Raw genomic sequence first — 15,863 nt, 5'->3', positions numbered from 1 at the left:
AGTTTTCCTACGGCACTGTTGGAGCAAGCCAGTTTTGGCAAAAGTTGCTAACCTTAAGGACTCCTTTAATGTGAGAGCTATGGTTGCTGGCTTACTAAAATCAGCCCCAAAGGACTTGCTGCTCTGACGTTGGTATTTCTGGGTTGGAGAATGGAGGACAGCCAAGCTGGACGTGTCGTTGAGGTGGCAAGGTTCCCCTTGCCTTGCCGCAGGAAAACACTCGGAGCGTGAGCGGTGTGTTATAACACTGCAAATGATTTTACTGCGAGGGTAGGTACCCATTGCCTGTAGGGGGGCATGAAGAAGATCTCGGCTCCGGAGGCAGCGGAGGATGCTTTGCACCTTGGCTTGCTGAAGCGGCTCGTGGAGCTGTCATTGAGCGAGAGCGAGAGGAAGCATCAGCGCCTGCCCTCTCTCCTCGTGCACCCTGCAAACGCTCTCCTGGGTGTCTGCAGCAGCCGGCTGAGCCACGGGGTGAACTCCTGGCCACTCGCTGCTCACTCCCCCCAGCCGCCTCCACTAGCTGCTTATTTGGGAAGGAACCTCCTTTCTCTCTTTTTATTTTGTTTTGGAAAAATAAAATTAGAAAAAGCCTGACAGAGAGCAAGTGACTAAGTGCTTCATGTGCTGCTGAAGTAAATGAACAGCAAAATGTCTGAGGGGAGAAGATGACTAAGTTTTTCTACCTCCTCTTCTGCTTCCCTCACCCTCTAAGTGGAGCTAAACATAGTCGCCTGCAGCAGGAGGACTTCAGCAACCGGCTGCTGCCCACAGACGCAGCCTCAGAGATCGTGGGCTCGCGCCTTGCTGAAAACCCCGGTCGTTCAGAGAACTGGGCGTCTTCCCTACATTCATTTCTCTTCTCCCTTGCTCTTCCCCCAAGACAAAATATATTTAGAAACGCTAAGACACAATGAGCTAAACTCTGGCTTTGCTACACCCATGTTTATAATGGGTTCATTGTATCGCTTCCGCCAGTGCCTGCGCGATTATATGGCTAGATATAGCTACCCTTCATCTTCTTGTCTTTTTTTGGACCAGAAAATGGCTTGGGCATCCTCTTCAACCATAACAGTGCTGTTCTGAGAAAGGCTATCTGGATTTTAATAGGAAACCCATGATCTCTACTTCTTTAAAGGATGCCGCAGTCATTTGCAGCTCATCAGCGAGAAGCTGCTGCTTGCTAAATCAGTACCTGGGGGCTGGCGCTGGAGTTATGTCCATAAACACTGTGTCGTGCCACTCGCCTTAAAAATAGTCTCTTTCAAGAGAAATATTTAGTTTAGAAGCAATTTCACTTAAAAAAAGAAAAAAGAAATAGAAGAAATTGGATCTCTCTTTATAAAATGATGAACCTGAATTGCCTGGGTCACCTTTGGGTGATGCTGCGTGCATCCGGTGTGTTGCCAGCATCGCTGTGGTACTCAGACCCTCTCTTCCCGCATCCGAGGAGGGGGATGCTGGGGTTTTGGGGGAGATCCGCTCAGCCGTTGCCCCGGCCAAGTGGGTCCCCCCCCCAAAACCCCAGCGTCCCCCCCCCTCACGCCTGTGCTAGCGTCAGCCCCCTGGGGTTACCTGGGGTCCCAAGTGAGCCAACAGCGGGGCAGGGTGTTTCTCCCCGAGCATCCTCTCCCCGCTGCATGCCCAGGGATTCAACAGACAGCCGTTGCAGAGGCGATTTTCCATTATTAATGCTCAAAAGAAAGTTCCATTTTCCTGTTTTAGACGAGCGTTTCCCCTTTGGGTTAGAGAAACCGCTTCCTCCCCGGCACCCCGTGGAAGGCTGTAAACATGTGCCGAAGCAGCAAATTCCTTTGCCAGCCTCTGCGTTCCTCTGTCCACCAAAAACCCAGCATTCCCCCAGCTGGTACCGCTGCGGCATCGCATGCACCAGCTCACGGGAGACTCCCCTGTTGATCGGGGTCGTGTATATTAGGAGCGGCACGTTTTTTCCTCAATTCCTTAGGAGTTAAGAGTTGAAATTGTCTTTTTCTTCCCTTGCCCCACCCCTGCATGTCAGCGCACAGTTGGGTTGGAAAATCCAACCCCGCGTGCCGCACCAGGATGTAGGGTTGGGTAACCCTCTCTGCGTCTCCAAGGATCCTGTCCCTTTCCCTGAGGGCTCAGGGGTGTGCCGGGGTGCAGCAGGGCTTGCCAGCTCTGTCTGCAGGCTTCAAAGGCAGAGTACAAGCAGCAGCACAGGAAACCCCCGTGGCGTATTGCTAGGAAGAAACCTTGCCTGATGCCGTGACAACTTCTTCCACCACCATCCCACTGGCCTTTCCCCGGTGCAGGGCTGCCGAGCTGGCACCGGCACGCTCGTCGGATGCTCTCGCACCAGGCAGGTGTGGCAGGACATTGGCTTTGGCGGCGGAGGTATGTACCCAGCCCTGCAGAAGTCGAGCCGTGTTGCTAAAGCTGGCATTTTTCGGTGACTCATAACTAAAATGGCTAAGGGGCGTGCGTAGGGCTTTAACTCTGAAAATGAAGCCGAGGATAAAATTACTGCTGGTGCTGTGCTAAGGTCTGCTCGCCGTCAGACCTTCTGCTGCAATGGGCCAGGGGACAGCTGAAGTGCGCTGTTAACATGAATTCCTCCCTCCGTCCCGTTCTCCGAGGTCACTCGTACCCGTACGGTGCAGCAGCCGCGCACGGACGGTGCTCTCGCTCTGCTGAGCTTGTGCCACCCCCTGTCCTCGCCGGGCTGGGTGAGCCTGCTCCCGGCTGCGGCAGTGACGAGCACCCTGCCCGAAGGAGCGTGGGCGCAGCAGGGTCTGGATCCGCACAGACAGGGGACAGGGTAATCTGGCTGAAGTTGATGGGGATACGCTCCCTGTTCGCGGCCTGACACTGCTCTGTGGGGAATCGGGAACGAGTGGCTGAGCATATGAGATGCACTGTGTTTGAACGTGTTCGAAGCCCTGTAATTAGCTTGGTCTTGCTGTGCTCCTGGGAGCCCCTGGCTCTAGCACAGCCTCTGGTTGATGTGTCCAGCGAGGAAGGAGTCCTTGTGAGCAGCTTATCCTAAAGTGCAAGATTTGTGCTTTCCGTACCCGGTCGGGGCAGTGCAGCCGGAAAGCTGGTGGAGGAGAAAGCCCTTGTCTCCAGAGTGCCCACGAGGTGGGCTCAGAAGCTGTCCATGGCAAATGAACTTAGGTCTGTCTCGTTCTGGTGGAGAGAAGCCCTGTGTGTGCCCACAAGCCCCAGTGCTAGGAGTAACGGATGCCGAGAGCTGTAAAAGCCAACCTGCACTGCCCTTGCCTGCGCATCACCTTGCAGTGCAAGGGGGTACTGGTCCGCGGGTGCACGGTGCCTGTAACAAGCCTCTCTTTGCCTTCAGTCTAGACCACTTTTAAGACCGGAGCCTGTGGGATGCGGAGCCAGGCCTCCCACTCAAGGGAGGCCCCTTGGCCGCTGTGCGTAATCACCTGGGGAGATGCTTTGGGCACTGCATGGTGCATACGCAGCAGGTCTGCAGCTGCGGGGAGGATGCGGCACAGGAGATGCGTGCTGCCCCGGCACACGCCCGCGGCATCCTGGCTGCTTGCAATGCCCCTCTCTGGGCAAAGAGGCTTCCCAAAGCCACCGTCTTTCTCTTTCTAATATGCTCCTTCTGTAAGGATCTGAAACCAAGGAGTATCCAACTGCATTTCCACTCCTGGAGGAGTTTCTCCTGGTTGCTGATTATATTTAGGAGCTGCCTAGGAAAAGGGGCTTGTCCCATGGTGGCGTGTTGGGGGTGCCGGGGAGCCGCGGCTGAGGCAGCCTGGTGCTCCCAGCAGCTCCCGTGCAAGCAGAAACTCCTCCAGCCACTTAGCAAAGGATTTGCGGTCCCAGCTCCGAAGCAGGAGAGACAATAAAACTCTAAATAGTACTTTAAATCATCAAAGTGCTATCCAAACATGAGGGACTCCAAACACAAATGAAAGTGCTAAACTGATTTAAAGGGGAATTAAAAGGTCACGCCTGTTGAACATTCAGCTTTAGGGTTTAGTCATGTTTATGAAACTTATAACTGCTCTTCTAAATCAGCTTTTTACACTTCATATACCCAGTAAATGTGGGTATGTTCAGGGCTTGTGACTAATTTTAAAAATTTTTTATTCTAAACAAATTACCGCAGCCATTGCCTGGCCCTTTTTTTCTTCCCTTCCGTCTCTGCCTTCCCACTCCAGCCGAAGGCACTTAAAACACATCTGAACATTTCACTTGCTCATGGAAGAGAGATGCAATTCTCACTCACATATTCCACAAAGTGAAGTTCAGTTACGGTCGAAGAGCGTAAGAGCAGCGAGCTAGCTCCATGAGCGGGCAGAACGAGGGAACAGCGATGGAAATGTTTTCTGTGCCCAAGACCAGCACGAGCTGCTGGGGGTTTCAGCAACAGAAAGCTCAAGTCTAAAAGCCAGGCCTTTCTCATCCAGCTTCTCTTGCAGATTGCTTCACCAACATTGCATGACTTGGTTTTGCATAACCTTGCTTGTGCATTGTCAATGCTTATGGACATTGTGCTCCTATGGTGTTATATTTGCAGCAACCGTATCAATGCCCTCCCTGCTAATGCCAGAGGATGGCTTTACTTCAGATGGCTACAACAGCACTGGAAGTCAGTGGCTGCGCTGTCTGGCCCATGTCCACCCTGCCTGGTAGTGCGTCAGGCTGAACGGATGAGTGATGCAGCATCGCACCATAGTGTGTGCCCAGTGTGGGCATTGAGCGGGGAGGGAACCCGTACACAACCCCATTCTTTGGAGGTATGAGGTCTGGGCATTGCAGCTCACGTCGTGGCCCATGTCAGAGCAGACCAGTCCAGTCCCAAGCCCTTCTGGATCACCTCCAGAAGAAGACAGGAAGAAATCAACCCAAAAACCAAGTATTAGCAGCTGCTTTGTTCCACTCATTGATGTTACTTCTGCGTTTGGTGTCTCTGACCCAAAATACCTCTAAGCAGACTGTAAATGTAGTGTCCTGGTTTAAATCTCTAAAAACTTGCTTTCAAATTGTAGGAGAGGGTGTTTGGCAGCCCATGTCCTGTGAGTAACTCTTGTCTACCAGTCTAAATAAGCCAGATTGGAAATAGCTGGGACTTTACCATCTCCTGCTGGTCTGAGCACCTGTTGTTGCTTCCCAACACGCCCTGTGCCAGGGACCCCCCTTCCCAAAGGACCCCGGGGGTCCGGGGCATCCCTCAGGAGGACCCGGCAAAGCCTACAGCTCCCGTCCCACCTCCCCGTCATGTAAGAGCACAGCTCAGTGCCTTGCGTTAAGATTGTTTCTTGCAGGAAGGCTGTACCCTTCCAAACTGCTGCCCACCGGGGCACTCTGTTGTGGCTTTTAGGAGCTGAATCTCTTGCATATCCTAAACTGCAGCTCTGGCTTTTAGGCTGCTGAGCTGGACTTCACATCAAGTGACCAGAGACTGATGCGGTTGTTTGGTGTTGAGAAGGGGATGTCTTCTGGTCTCAGAGGGCGTGTGGGAGCTAGCAGCAGTTCGGGATTTCCACTGGCAGGGTTGGGAAGGCGCAGGGGGTCCTTCCCCACCGGCAGCGTGAGCATGAGAAGCGCCAGAGCCAGCACAGGCTCAGGAGCCCACGTCCCCAACTCGTGCTGCGCTGCTAGCGGAGCCGATGAGCTGAAATGACATTTTGAACCAGAAAGACAGCAGCGAATACTCTGGAACTGGGAAGGGGATCAAACGCAAGTCTCCAGATGGAAACAGAGCAGTTTCCATCAAAGCCGATGACAAGTTCCCTGATACGGGGTCAGATCTTTGGACAGCACATCGCGTTTCTCAGCTGGACGCCTGATCCGGCTGCCTACAGCTCTGCGCACCAGCGTGTTGCACAGATGGGCTGCAGCATTCCAGGACTCTTCTTGCACATCAAGTCACTGAGGCCCACTTTTGGCTACCAGCAAGTATTTTTATAATCTGCTGGCTTTTAAAAGCTAGCTGCTTGCTGAGGAAGAAGCACTTGTACGGCTTAAGTAGCAGTCCACCAAAAGTGATTAGCTGTTTCTGAATTATTCACTTACCTTCTCCAAGCTGAAAATTGCTTAACAAACCTTATTTGTGTGTACTTAATGAGTAACAAATACATTTCCAGAGATCTGGATCAGTTCCCGCTCAGGAAAGCAGGCTGAACGTGTCTAATGCCGGCAATTAATAATTCAACCAGCTTTATGGGAAAGTCAGTTATGGCTGATCTGCATCAGGAGGTTTTCAGTTTTACTGTGGTGAAGGAGCTTCATCAGGAAGAAATGCCTCATGGAGACAACCATAGCTTTGAGGCTCACTCTGAGCTCTGGTGCAGGTTTTGCCTTCACTCTCACTTAGGCTTTTTTAGCTTCTTTCCTTCTTTGTCCATTCGGATGGAGAAGTCTTAACACTGCCTCTAAGCATGGTGCTGATGTGGATCCCACGCCGCGGCTGCGCTGTGCTTGTGCTTTGCGAGTGAGAAGGGATCAACGCCGGGTGAGGTTGCAAATGTCCGACTATGCGATGGGTGACTTCTGTGCAGCCGGCTCCCACAGCTGCTCCGTTTCCTTCCATTGTGATAGGGGAGGTCAAACCGAAGGACTGCTGCTCACCCATCTGCCTTCGCTGCTTCTAATTCTCCTCGCCTCCATCACAAGCAGGAAGAGGGAGCCTGCAACAAGCTCCTGGTTTTTTCCAATACACTGGAATATTTTTTCGATGATCCGAGCAGATTTTCCTGGCTTTCAGGCATTTTTGTGGAGGCTCCCCTGCCGCACACGCTGATCTCTTGCAGATGGCAGAGAAGGCAGTGGCTTTATCTCTGTGACCCTCTACCCCAGATCTTTGGTCTCGGTGGGACCGCTCCCTGGTCCCACTGGAGAAAAGGGCATTCCTCACAAAGCCAGAGGGGGGTGGCTTCTCTCCTGCGAGAGGCAAAATCCTCGCTGGCTGAAATGAGACTATTCTGAAAAACAAAGCGTCTGAAGTAAAAGAAATAATGCACGTATTAGGATTTTTTCTCTCTCTAAATGAGATGGAGACCTTGGAAAGTAGCAGAAGCTACTGTGCCCCAGCAGAAGCCTCTACGCCCCAGCCATCAAAGTAGTTTATCTAGTGGGGCGTGGGGGTTTGGACTAGAATTGCTAGGCACCCAGAAGTGCCTTTCAGTCATCAAACTATATTTCCTTATATTAACTTGAGTGAAGTCTGTTGTTGCACCTCACTTTGTCTGCTCAACAACCGCCACAGGAGCCTGACTGGCATTGCCTCTGCCAGGTTTTGGGGAGCTGCTGAAATTTTTGTTAAATGCCTTGCGTGACTAAACCAAAAACGGCCTACTGATCCAAAGCCCTCCCATTGCAAGCTGCTCCTCTGGCCAAAACAAGGCTGTTTAGCCGTTGTGCAGTACAGAAGCAAACGCGTCGTCGAAGATGAGGGGAGTTTGCATAGGAGGAAGACGGTGTAAAATATGGGCTGTCATTTGCTGCCAGCATCAGGGTCGGTGGTCGCAGCCTGGTGCACGCTGAAGCGGTCACTGGGCTCTTTCTGTTGCTGCCTGGACAGAGGGAGAGGTTTGAGAGGCTGAGAGATGGCAAAGCTGAGCAGGGCATAACCCCAGCTCTGCACCGCATCAGTGATCGCACCCCAGAGCACGGCACGGGAGGGTTTTCAGCCGGGGTCCCGCATTTTGGTCACCCGCATGCCAGGACGCGCCGGGAGGAGGCATCCCGCGGTACCTGCCAGCTCTGCCCCGCTGCCCTCCGCGCCCGGCGCCCAGCACAATGAACAAAGCTGGCCTCCTCGTCGCGGCTGGAGTGACAAGGTTTTTCCCAGTCAAGGGAAACAATCATCACTAGGGAAACCTTAACTACTTTTTAAAGACCAAAGAAAACACATTCATTCTTTTAAACATGGAAAACTAAATGGCCTCTTTTTCCTTGGCTGCGTGTGCGTGGCTGCGGAGCAGGCTGACACAGAGTGAACTCTCTGGGCAAACGCTCCCCCCACTTAGTTATTAAAGAGGGCTCTCTGGAGCAAATTCTGCCCTTCTCAGCTGCTCACCGTTTTGTTTTTCAAACCAGCAAGGCTCTGGACACGAGGAGCGACTCACCAGCCCTCCTACTTGCGAGCGAAACATCCCGGAGTCCTTCTGAGCTGTGCCGAAAGCCCCTTCCCCGGGGACCCCTGGCACCGCGGCACCCCGGCTGCACTTCTCCTTTTGGAAGAGCTGGAAAGGAAAGCGAAGAGCAGAGAGGGCCCGCTGTGCCTCCCACCCATGCCAGCCCCACGGGAGGGCGTTTGGGGAGTCATCCCGGCGCCTGAGGAGCGAGCGAGGGTGCTGTGGGCGTGCGGCAAGGCTGGCGCAGTGCCGCCCCGGAGCCGCTGCGCTTGGCGAGGGGTGGGCAGCCAGGGATGTGCTGGTGGGGCTGCCTGGCCGCCCGGGTGTTTCAGTTCCGCAGGGAACGCTGGGGACGGTTGGATGTTAGCGTGCCGCAGGAGCGGCGCTTTCTCCAAAGCGAAGGGAAAGCCAGGGTGTCACTCATGCAAGCCCCTGGGCTGCGGCAGCTCCACGGAAGCCAGGGCAAATGGTGGGCATTGGTGACACCACTGTCTCCTCATGGTTTTTCTCCATCTCTTCTGATCCTAGGCTATTTTGGGATCTTCCTGGGACAAAGGGGCTGAAGTTCTTTCCAGAAGTGGGAAAAATCGCTAAATTAACACTGCTCCCACTCTTCCCCATCCCCTGCCCCAGCTGCCTAATCTTGCCTCTAACGGTGCATGCTCTAGTTACTAACAAGCACGGAAATACAGGTCCAGCTCCCGCTATTTCCAGGAACGTTTGGTCCCGTAAAACCATAGGAAACCGTAACTTCGGCAAATTAAATCAGTTACTGCCTATCTCTCTGGCTCAACGCGTGCAAAGGGAAGAGCTCCCCACCGGCTCCGCGCACGGGGAGTACCCGTCGCATTCCACCAGCGTCCGTGCTGGGAAAGGGAGGCGACAGGCAGTCTCAGAAAGGCACGTCTCTTTCAAGCAGACATTAAAGGAATGCCATATGCTATAGGGAGAGTGTACAGCGAGCACTGAGCTCATCAGTCACTTTTTGTTTAATCTAATTAAACACAATATATCCTCTGACCTTCTGGGTTGGCACTAAATTCTCCTGTGTTGTTCTTTCCATATGAAGCTCTACTGACAGATGGGGAAAACCTAGAGTTTGCTTTAAGCTTCAGATAAGTAAAAGTTAAACATGAAGCAGATAAAATTGTTTTCCCAGCACTCCTCTCCCACTGACCAATTGTGGGTGCTCTCTGGGAGGGCTTAACTCCTCTGGCCCGCATCCCACCCCAGCCTGGGGCACCACGCTCCGCAGCGAGTGAGAACAAGCTAGCGAGCAGCTGTAAGAGGGCAGAGTGCTGCAGAAACCCTTGAAAGTTCATTTTTAGAGTTGGTTCTGACAGTTGCTCAGCTTCATTTCCATGTGGCAGACGATTAGGGAAAACGGCACCGCTCCTCACTAAATATATGTCCAGACTACTAAATAATTTGCTACCTAGCAGCTAATCAGCTGGCATTTGCTGATGCTGAAACAGGTTTTAAATAAAAAGTGTCGAATTGCATCAGACACCTCGCGTATGTTCCCTGCTTGCACAGGCTACATGCCATTGCTGCGTGTGCAAGAGCGCAGTCAGTCAACAACACAGCTTCATGAGTTTTCTGGGAGGGAAAGCAACCGCAGAGCTGGATTTGGGGGAGAGCAGGGTGCCAGGGTGCCACAAGCAGGTGCAGGCTTTGATCATGCAAAAGAGTTGGAAGCGTGCTCAGCGGTGTGACGACCTGCGTGCTCACTTCCTTGCAGGCAAAGGAGAAGAGCACGTATCTGCCCTTCACCAGCATCACTTGGTAGCACCACCTGCAAAGCTATTTTTTCCAGTATGGTGAAAAATCCTTTAGTCTGAGTCGGGGCAGTTATTGCAGGTAACTGCTCCATGTATGTACAGCTGCACCTGTGTTCCTGGACCTACCCACAAATAACTCCTGAAATATAAACCGAAAGTTACAGAAGAGCCTGGAGGCAATGCCCTTACGGTTCCCGACAGGCTGGGTTAAAGAAGATTTCTTTACTGTAAATAGTTTTAATACTCCCTTTGTATATTAAGAGAGCTGGGCAGGGCGGGAGGCAGCAGCCTGCTGAGCGCAGAGGGCTGTTTCCTGCGCGTGGCCGTGGAGTCAAACTGGAGTGGTGTGAACCTCGTGGCTCTGATTTTCCGTGGCCGGCTGCAGGAGCCTGACACGGGGGTTGGCACAACTGGGATCCCAAGCCGTCAGCTTTGAGATGTTCACCTCCGTCTGAACCCATGCCGGCATTCAAATAAATGCAGACCTCTCGCTGGGAGCTCTCAGCCATCCCCAGTGGCTGTGAAGGACCCTGCCGCTGCTCACAGCCACGTAACCTCTCTGTTGAAGCTGTAGGGAAAGTACGAAGGGTGAACTTTTAAAGCATCTCCTTACCTGGGGAGAATTTATCTTCAGACAAAGGGGGTGGCAGGATTGCTGGGGGCATTGGCCAGTGTTGTTACTCCATGGCCCAGCCTCCACCTCTCCTCTGCAGTGGGGCGGCAGCCCCAGAGAGCGGACAGATGAAGGCGTGCAGCTGCTGGTTTACTAGGGGAGCTGCCTCTTGCAAAACTCACCGCCTTTCGAGCACTCCCACGACAGAGCAACGGGACCTTTGGTATAGATACGTACACCCCCCAAAAAAATTGGTCCCAGCAGGCTGCTCTGCAAAGCAAGCTGTGTATGCTGGGCAGTAACGTGTGATGGGCTGAGGGCACGGAGAGCTTCCTTTTGATGAAGCAAACTTTCCCTCATAACAGTGGGAGGTGGCTCAGGCGTAAAACAGAAATCCAACGGCTCCCGAAGGAAATCCAACGGCTCCTGAAGGAATTGCAGAGGGCACGGTCCCTCCTCTCTCCTGCAAGTGGCCACGTGGTTGCCCCCACGAAGCCAGGGGAGAAGGGGCCGCGTGAAGCAGAATTGCCGATGACCCCCGCAGCGGCGACGACTTGCCTCGCAGCCTATTTCCAGCGAGTCGGGAGTGACTTGAGATGGACAAAGCAGCCTCAAGCCTCTCCATAAAACATGTCCTTAAACTTGTCCTTAAAACTTGGGTTGGAAATGCCTGGCCAAAGGTGTGTCTGAAACCGGGTGGTGTCTGGATGAAAACATTTCCCTCCGGTGTAAAGGGATGGGGACGTGCTACCCGTTCCTTGTGCAGGTGTGCTCAGTGACCGGCTTTCTGTCTTGTTCAGCTCAGCAGAAGGGTTGTTGTGGTGTTTTGTCTCCCCGGGGCACTCGGGGGCCGTTACCCTGCGCTGGGAGCAGTGCCCGAGCGCACGGCTCCTGGGAAAGCCCTGGCAGGGGGGAGCCAGGGTGGCTTGCCCTGCTTCGGGTGCCACTTGCCTTCATTCTGCCTGTGCTTTGAAGTACCTCAAGGTTTTAGCTATAAAGCTCTAACCACCGAAAAAACCAAAATCTTGGCTTGGCAAGGCGCGTTGCCTTGGCGTGTTTCCTGGGACTGAGTGACTTATGATGCTGTGCGGCGGGGGGAGGACTCCTTCTCCTTGTTTTAGAGGAGGTGGGTCACGCTTGTCTGGAGTCCGAACTCCTTTGGAGACTTCTTCTTCCCTCTTTCTTTCATGACATCAGCCAGGACTTGATGTTACTATTTTAAAAAGAAAAGGAGGGGACAACCCCCCGCTTCCCTCCTGCTCTCTGCCAAAAGGAGAACAAAGAACAGCTAAAGCGCACAAGTTCTGGCACTCCGTTTGGAAATAAAAACATTCATCCTCATGTCAGGTAGGGAACTGCCCGACCCCCCTGCCAAAGCAAGCAAGCCGGGCAGCAGAGCAAGCCCATGGCGCAGAGGAGCCTGGGCGAAGGGGATGCCCGGTGTCACCCCGCGCTTGGGCAGCTGCTTGCCAAACTCCTGCGCTGCTATACCGGTGCCAGGGCGCGCCGGGACGCTCCTGGCCGCAGGCAGTCGTCCAGGGAAGGGCCACCCTGCTCTTCCCCGGCTGGGAGGTGGGGAAGGACCTTTCTTCTTCCTCTCCCCCACCCCTGGTCCCCACCGTCTCCGTGTGATGCGTCTCTGCTCCCTGGCGGGGCTGGTGCACGGCGCGGGGTAACCCGATGTAATTTCCACGCTTTAGACACTAACATCTTTGTCTGGCTTCTTCCTCGCCATTTAAACATGTCAGCAGTTCCCAGCACGGATTCCTGCACCATGAGTTCACCCCCGACAAGCATCCAAACTGCAAGTCAGGGCTGCTGGCTCTTCCCCGCCTGTCTGCGAAGCGTTACTGGAGCAAGGGCCAGTTCTCCAAACACGAGGAAGAGATTACTTGGGCTTTCTGGAAGGCTCCCTCCCATGCCTTCAGAGTGGAGCAAATGAGGATAATTTTTCTGTGGGCTTCCGGCTGAACCCAGTAGCTCAGAGCAGCCAGGACTACACCGTCTGTTTGTCCCAGCTCCTGCAAGAAGGCATTTTTCCATTGTCGCCGTTGTATATTGTTCCCCTGATTTGTTTGCACCATCGCCTTCTGGGGCTGAGATAAGAGGTTGTCCCCCTGCCTTTTACCAGCGGCACGTTCCGCAGAACAATCCAGGGAAAAACTCTCGCAGGAAAGAGGCTTCAAAGGAGGCTTTCGTATGTCCGATGCAGCCCTTGTTACAGTCATGTAAATAGTTTTGTGCAATCTATCTGGCGAGAAACACAACACGTCAGAAGGGACTTGTTCTCTAAAATGTAGTTACGGATGGGCCAAAGCAGGCGGATCAGCCGCACGCAGGTTGTCAGCTTAATGGACAAAGCAGCTGCCTTTCAGTGGGGAACAAAAGCCAGGCGGTGAGACTCTGCGCGCTTGTGCGAGCGGCTCTTGTTCCCTGTGGGAGCTGGAGTTGAGTTTTGTGGCCGGGTAGAAATCCTGGGCTCCCTTCCCCGCTCCGACTGCCATGATCTAACGCAGTACCCAAGGATGGGTTAACGGCCCTGCTGCTTCTGCAGAGAGATGCGGGGAGCGGAGACAAGGTAATGCGGATGGCTGGGCCCTCTGCAGCAGAAGCAGCCAGCTGGAACAACGCTGTAACGCCATCCACTTTAGTGAAGTTGCTCGTGATTTTTGAATGTAGAGTTGAGGCCCAGCGGCTCTGGCTTGGCACAGGGCAATGGGAAAAGAGCAGATTCTCTGCTTGCTTCCATTCTGCGCTGGCTCCGGTGCCTCCTCCTCTGTCCAAAACAGCTGCGTGCTGCCTGAAGTGACTTTACGGACAGTAAAAGCTTGAAACATTGCATTCACCTTCATGATTTTTTTTTCCCTTAGAGCAAATCATGGCGGAAGATCAAGAATATGGTGCACTGGTCCCCATTTGTGATGTCTTTCAAGAAGAAGTACCCTTGGATCCAGCTAGCAGGACACGCAGGTACGGAGCATGGGGAGGGGCAGAGTGGTGGAAAGGCTCTTCGTTATCTCAGGTTAGCGGGCTTTGTTGGCTGGAATTGCTTCTGACTGCTGCATGAATGTCACGGATTTCAGCTCCCACATCTCTAGCCCAGGAGAGTGATTCACCTAGATGCTAGGGAGGGTGACATGAAGGTGCAGTGCTCCGTGCTTTCGGTCTCCCAGGGCCAGCGGGTATGACTGACGCCTTTTTCTCAAGCAGCAGAAAGCTGAGTCCTTTGGGGGAGACCCAAGCCCTCTTGCTGATCCACAGCAAAGTAGGTGATGCTGCCCAGCACAAAGATGCCCCACGCATGAGCCTAGAGACAAAGGTGTGAACCTACCATGAAGCACACAGAGGCTGTGAAGCAAATGGGTTGGGTGCTGCAGGGCAGGTCTCTGCCCTGTTTAAGGAGTGACATTGCTGGTCATAAACCTCTGACACTGCATGTGAATCTGGCAGCCCGAGCTTGAAAGTCCCAGCCTGCGGGGACTCTTCCGGGTGCAGGTGTAAATGGAGATGCTTCCAAGGTGCTGGGCGGCCCCTCTCGTTTTGGGAAGGCACAGCGTCATCCCCCATCCAAAGCAAGTGCCACGTTGTCCCTTGTCACCCTCAGGTAGTTTCAAGGCAGCGGCCAACGGCAGGATACTGAAGAAGCACTGTGAATCGGAGCAGCGCTGCCTCGACCGCCTGATGAACGATGTCCTGAAACCCTATGTTCCTGCCTACCACGGTGACGTTGTGAAGGACGGGGAGCGATACAACCAGATGGAAGATCTGCTGGCTGAATTTGACTCCCCCTGCGTTATGGACTGCAAAATGGGGGTCAGGTGAGTGGCTTTGGGGACGTTGTTTGAGTTTTAAGATGGGATACTGAAAGCAAATGCATCTCCTGGGTGAAACTCTCTGAAACACACAGGGGAGAACGTCAGGCTCACCTGTCTTCAGCAAAAGCTAGGCCAACAGCATGAGGAGGGAGCCATGGGGCAGCCTGGGTACGGGAAGGACACACCAGGCTCTTTCCTTCCCTGCTTGTTGACTGTCCCGTGTGCTGGGAAAGTGGTTTGGTGCAGCGGAGGGGACAGCACTCTGGGTTTGGGTACACCAGAATGGCACAGTGGCTTTTAGGAGGATGGCAACCTGCCTCTCTCTGCTGCAGCTGGACACAGCCAAGGGCCAGGGAGCAAAAGGTGTGGGAGATCCTGCCCAGGGTGCCAGAGGGGTGAAATAAGGACACTTGAATGGCACAGCTTTGACGAGCGAGAAACTTTCCCTCTGCTCACCCTTTGCTCCCATGCACACTGGAGGGATAAAATGTGCACACTAAGTAGTTCAGTGCCTTTCATGCAAAGTTCTTGAAATGTTTCCTAACAGATGAGCAACATTACCCATGTCCTCCTCGAGAACCATCTACAGATACACCAAGATCCCAGGCTGCAGCCACTTGGCCAGCAGCAGTGTTTGAGCTAGCGATGCCACAGCTGACGAGGGTGTCCCAGAGCAAATGTGAGCAGGGCTGGTGACCCCAGGCAGCTGCCAGTTTTGGAGCAGCCTCGGGCCACCGCTCGGCCCTGGGTCTGCTGCAGGCTGGCGGCAGGGCGGGTTGAGACCCCCCTCGCTGGCTAAGGCGCAGCCCAGACACGGTGGAGACGCGCTGCTGGAAAAGCTGATGGTTTCTGTGGGAGGGAGGAATCTTTTTTTTTCCCCTCCCGAACTCCTGATGTGAAACTCGAACTGGCGTGTCAGGCTGTCGGCAGGGAAGAGGCGAGGAATACTTTCCACCGGAGGGGTGGAGAGAAGGGCAGGGGGCCCCGGCGCAGCCACGTGGCCCCGGCTGGCACACACCATGCTGCCGCAGGAAGGAGACAGGACCCACTCTGAACCCAGAGATGACAGCCACCAGAAGAAGAGCTGCTGGTCATGCTGCCTGGGTGCTTCTGCAGCTGTCTCTGGGAGGAGGAAAGCCTCCCATGCACAAGTCACAGGTTGGGTGATTTGTGCACCTGGATTTTTGGAGCTAAGACAGGCAGAGCAGGCACAGGAGCAAATGTGCCAGGCGTCATCATCGTTAAATAAGATGGTGCTGTGGGAGGAGCTGGTGAGGGAGGGTGAATTGGGCTAATGCTGGGGAGTGGGGCATCCCCGTGGCCAGGCAGGAGAGGCTCTGGCAGATAAACTAAACCTCAGGGCTATTAAACCTGTCCTCTGAGCCAGCAGCTTGCTGCCAGGCAGATGCAGGTTTGGTTTTTTTCCTGCCAACCTGGCTTTGGGATGTGGCAGCCTCCTCCAGTGGCCCCTAAACAAAACTTTGTCTTTCTTAAGCCCTGGTGATGGTTCAAGCCTGGAGCAACGCAGGGGGACTGAACCACAGACATAGACGATCTG

At 53.9% G+C, this 15,863-nt stretch overlaps 1 protein-coding gene across 1 annotated transcript in view; it reads left to right on the top strand.

The window, feature by feature from the left end:
- ITPKB (inositol-trisphosphate 3-kinase B) overlaps positions 1–15,863 on the top strand; it is a 70,731-nt gene that overhangs the window by 40,747 nt on the left and 14,121 nt on the right. The window contains exons 3-4 of the mRNA XM_072857052.1: positions 13,361–13,460; positions 14,095–14,308. Coding sequence (XP_072713153.1) covers positions 13,361–13,460; positions 14,095–14,308 — 314 coding nt within the window. The remainder of the gene's footprint in view (positions 1–13,360; positions 13,461–14,094; positions 14,309–15,863) is intronic.

This window comes from Ciconia boyciana, chromosome 3, assembly GCF_034638445.1.
Source record: "Ciconia boyciana chromosome 3, ASM3463844v1, whole genome shotgun sequence".
In the NCBI taxonomy this organism is placed as follows: domain Eukaryota; kingdom Metazoa; phylum Chordata; class Aves; order Ciconiiformes; family Ciconiidae; genus Ciconia; species Ciconia boyciana.
The sequence above is the reverse complement of the archived record's forward strand: the minus strand, read 5'-3'. Positions and strand labels throughout refer to the sequence as shown.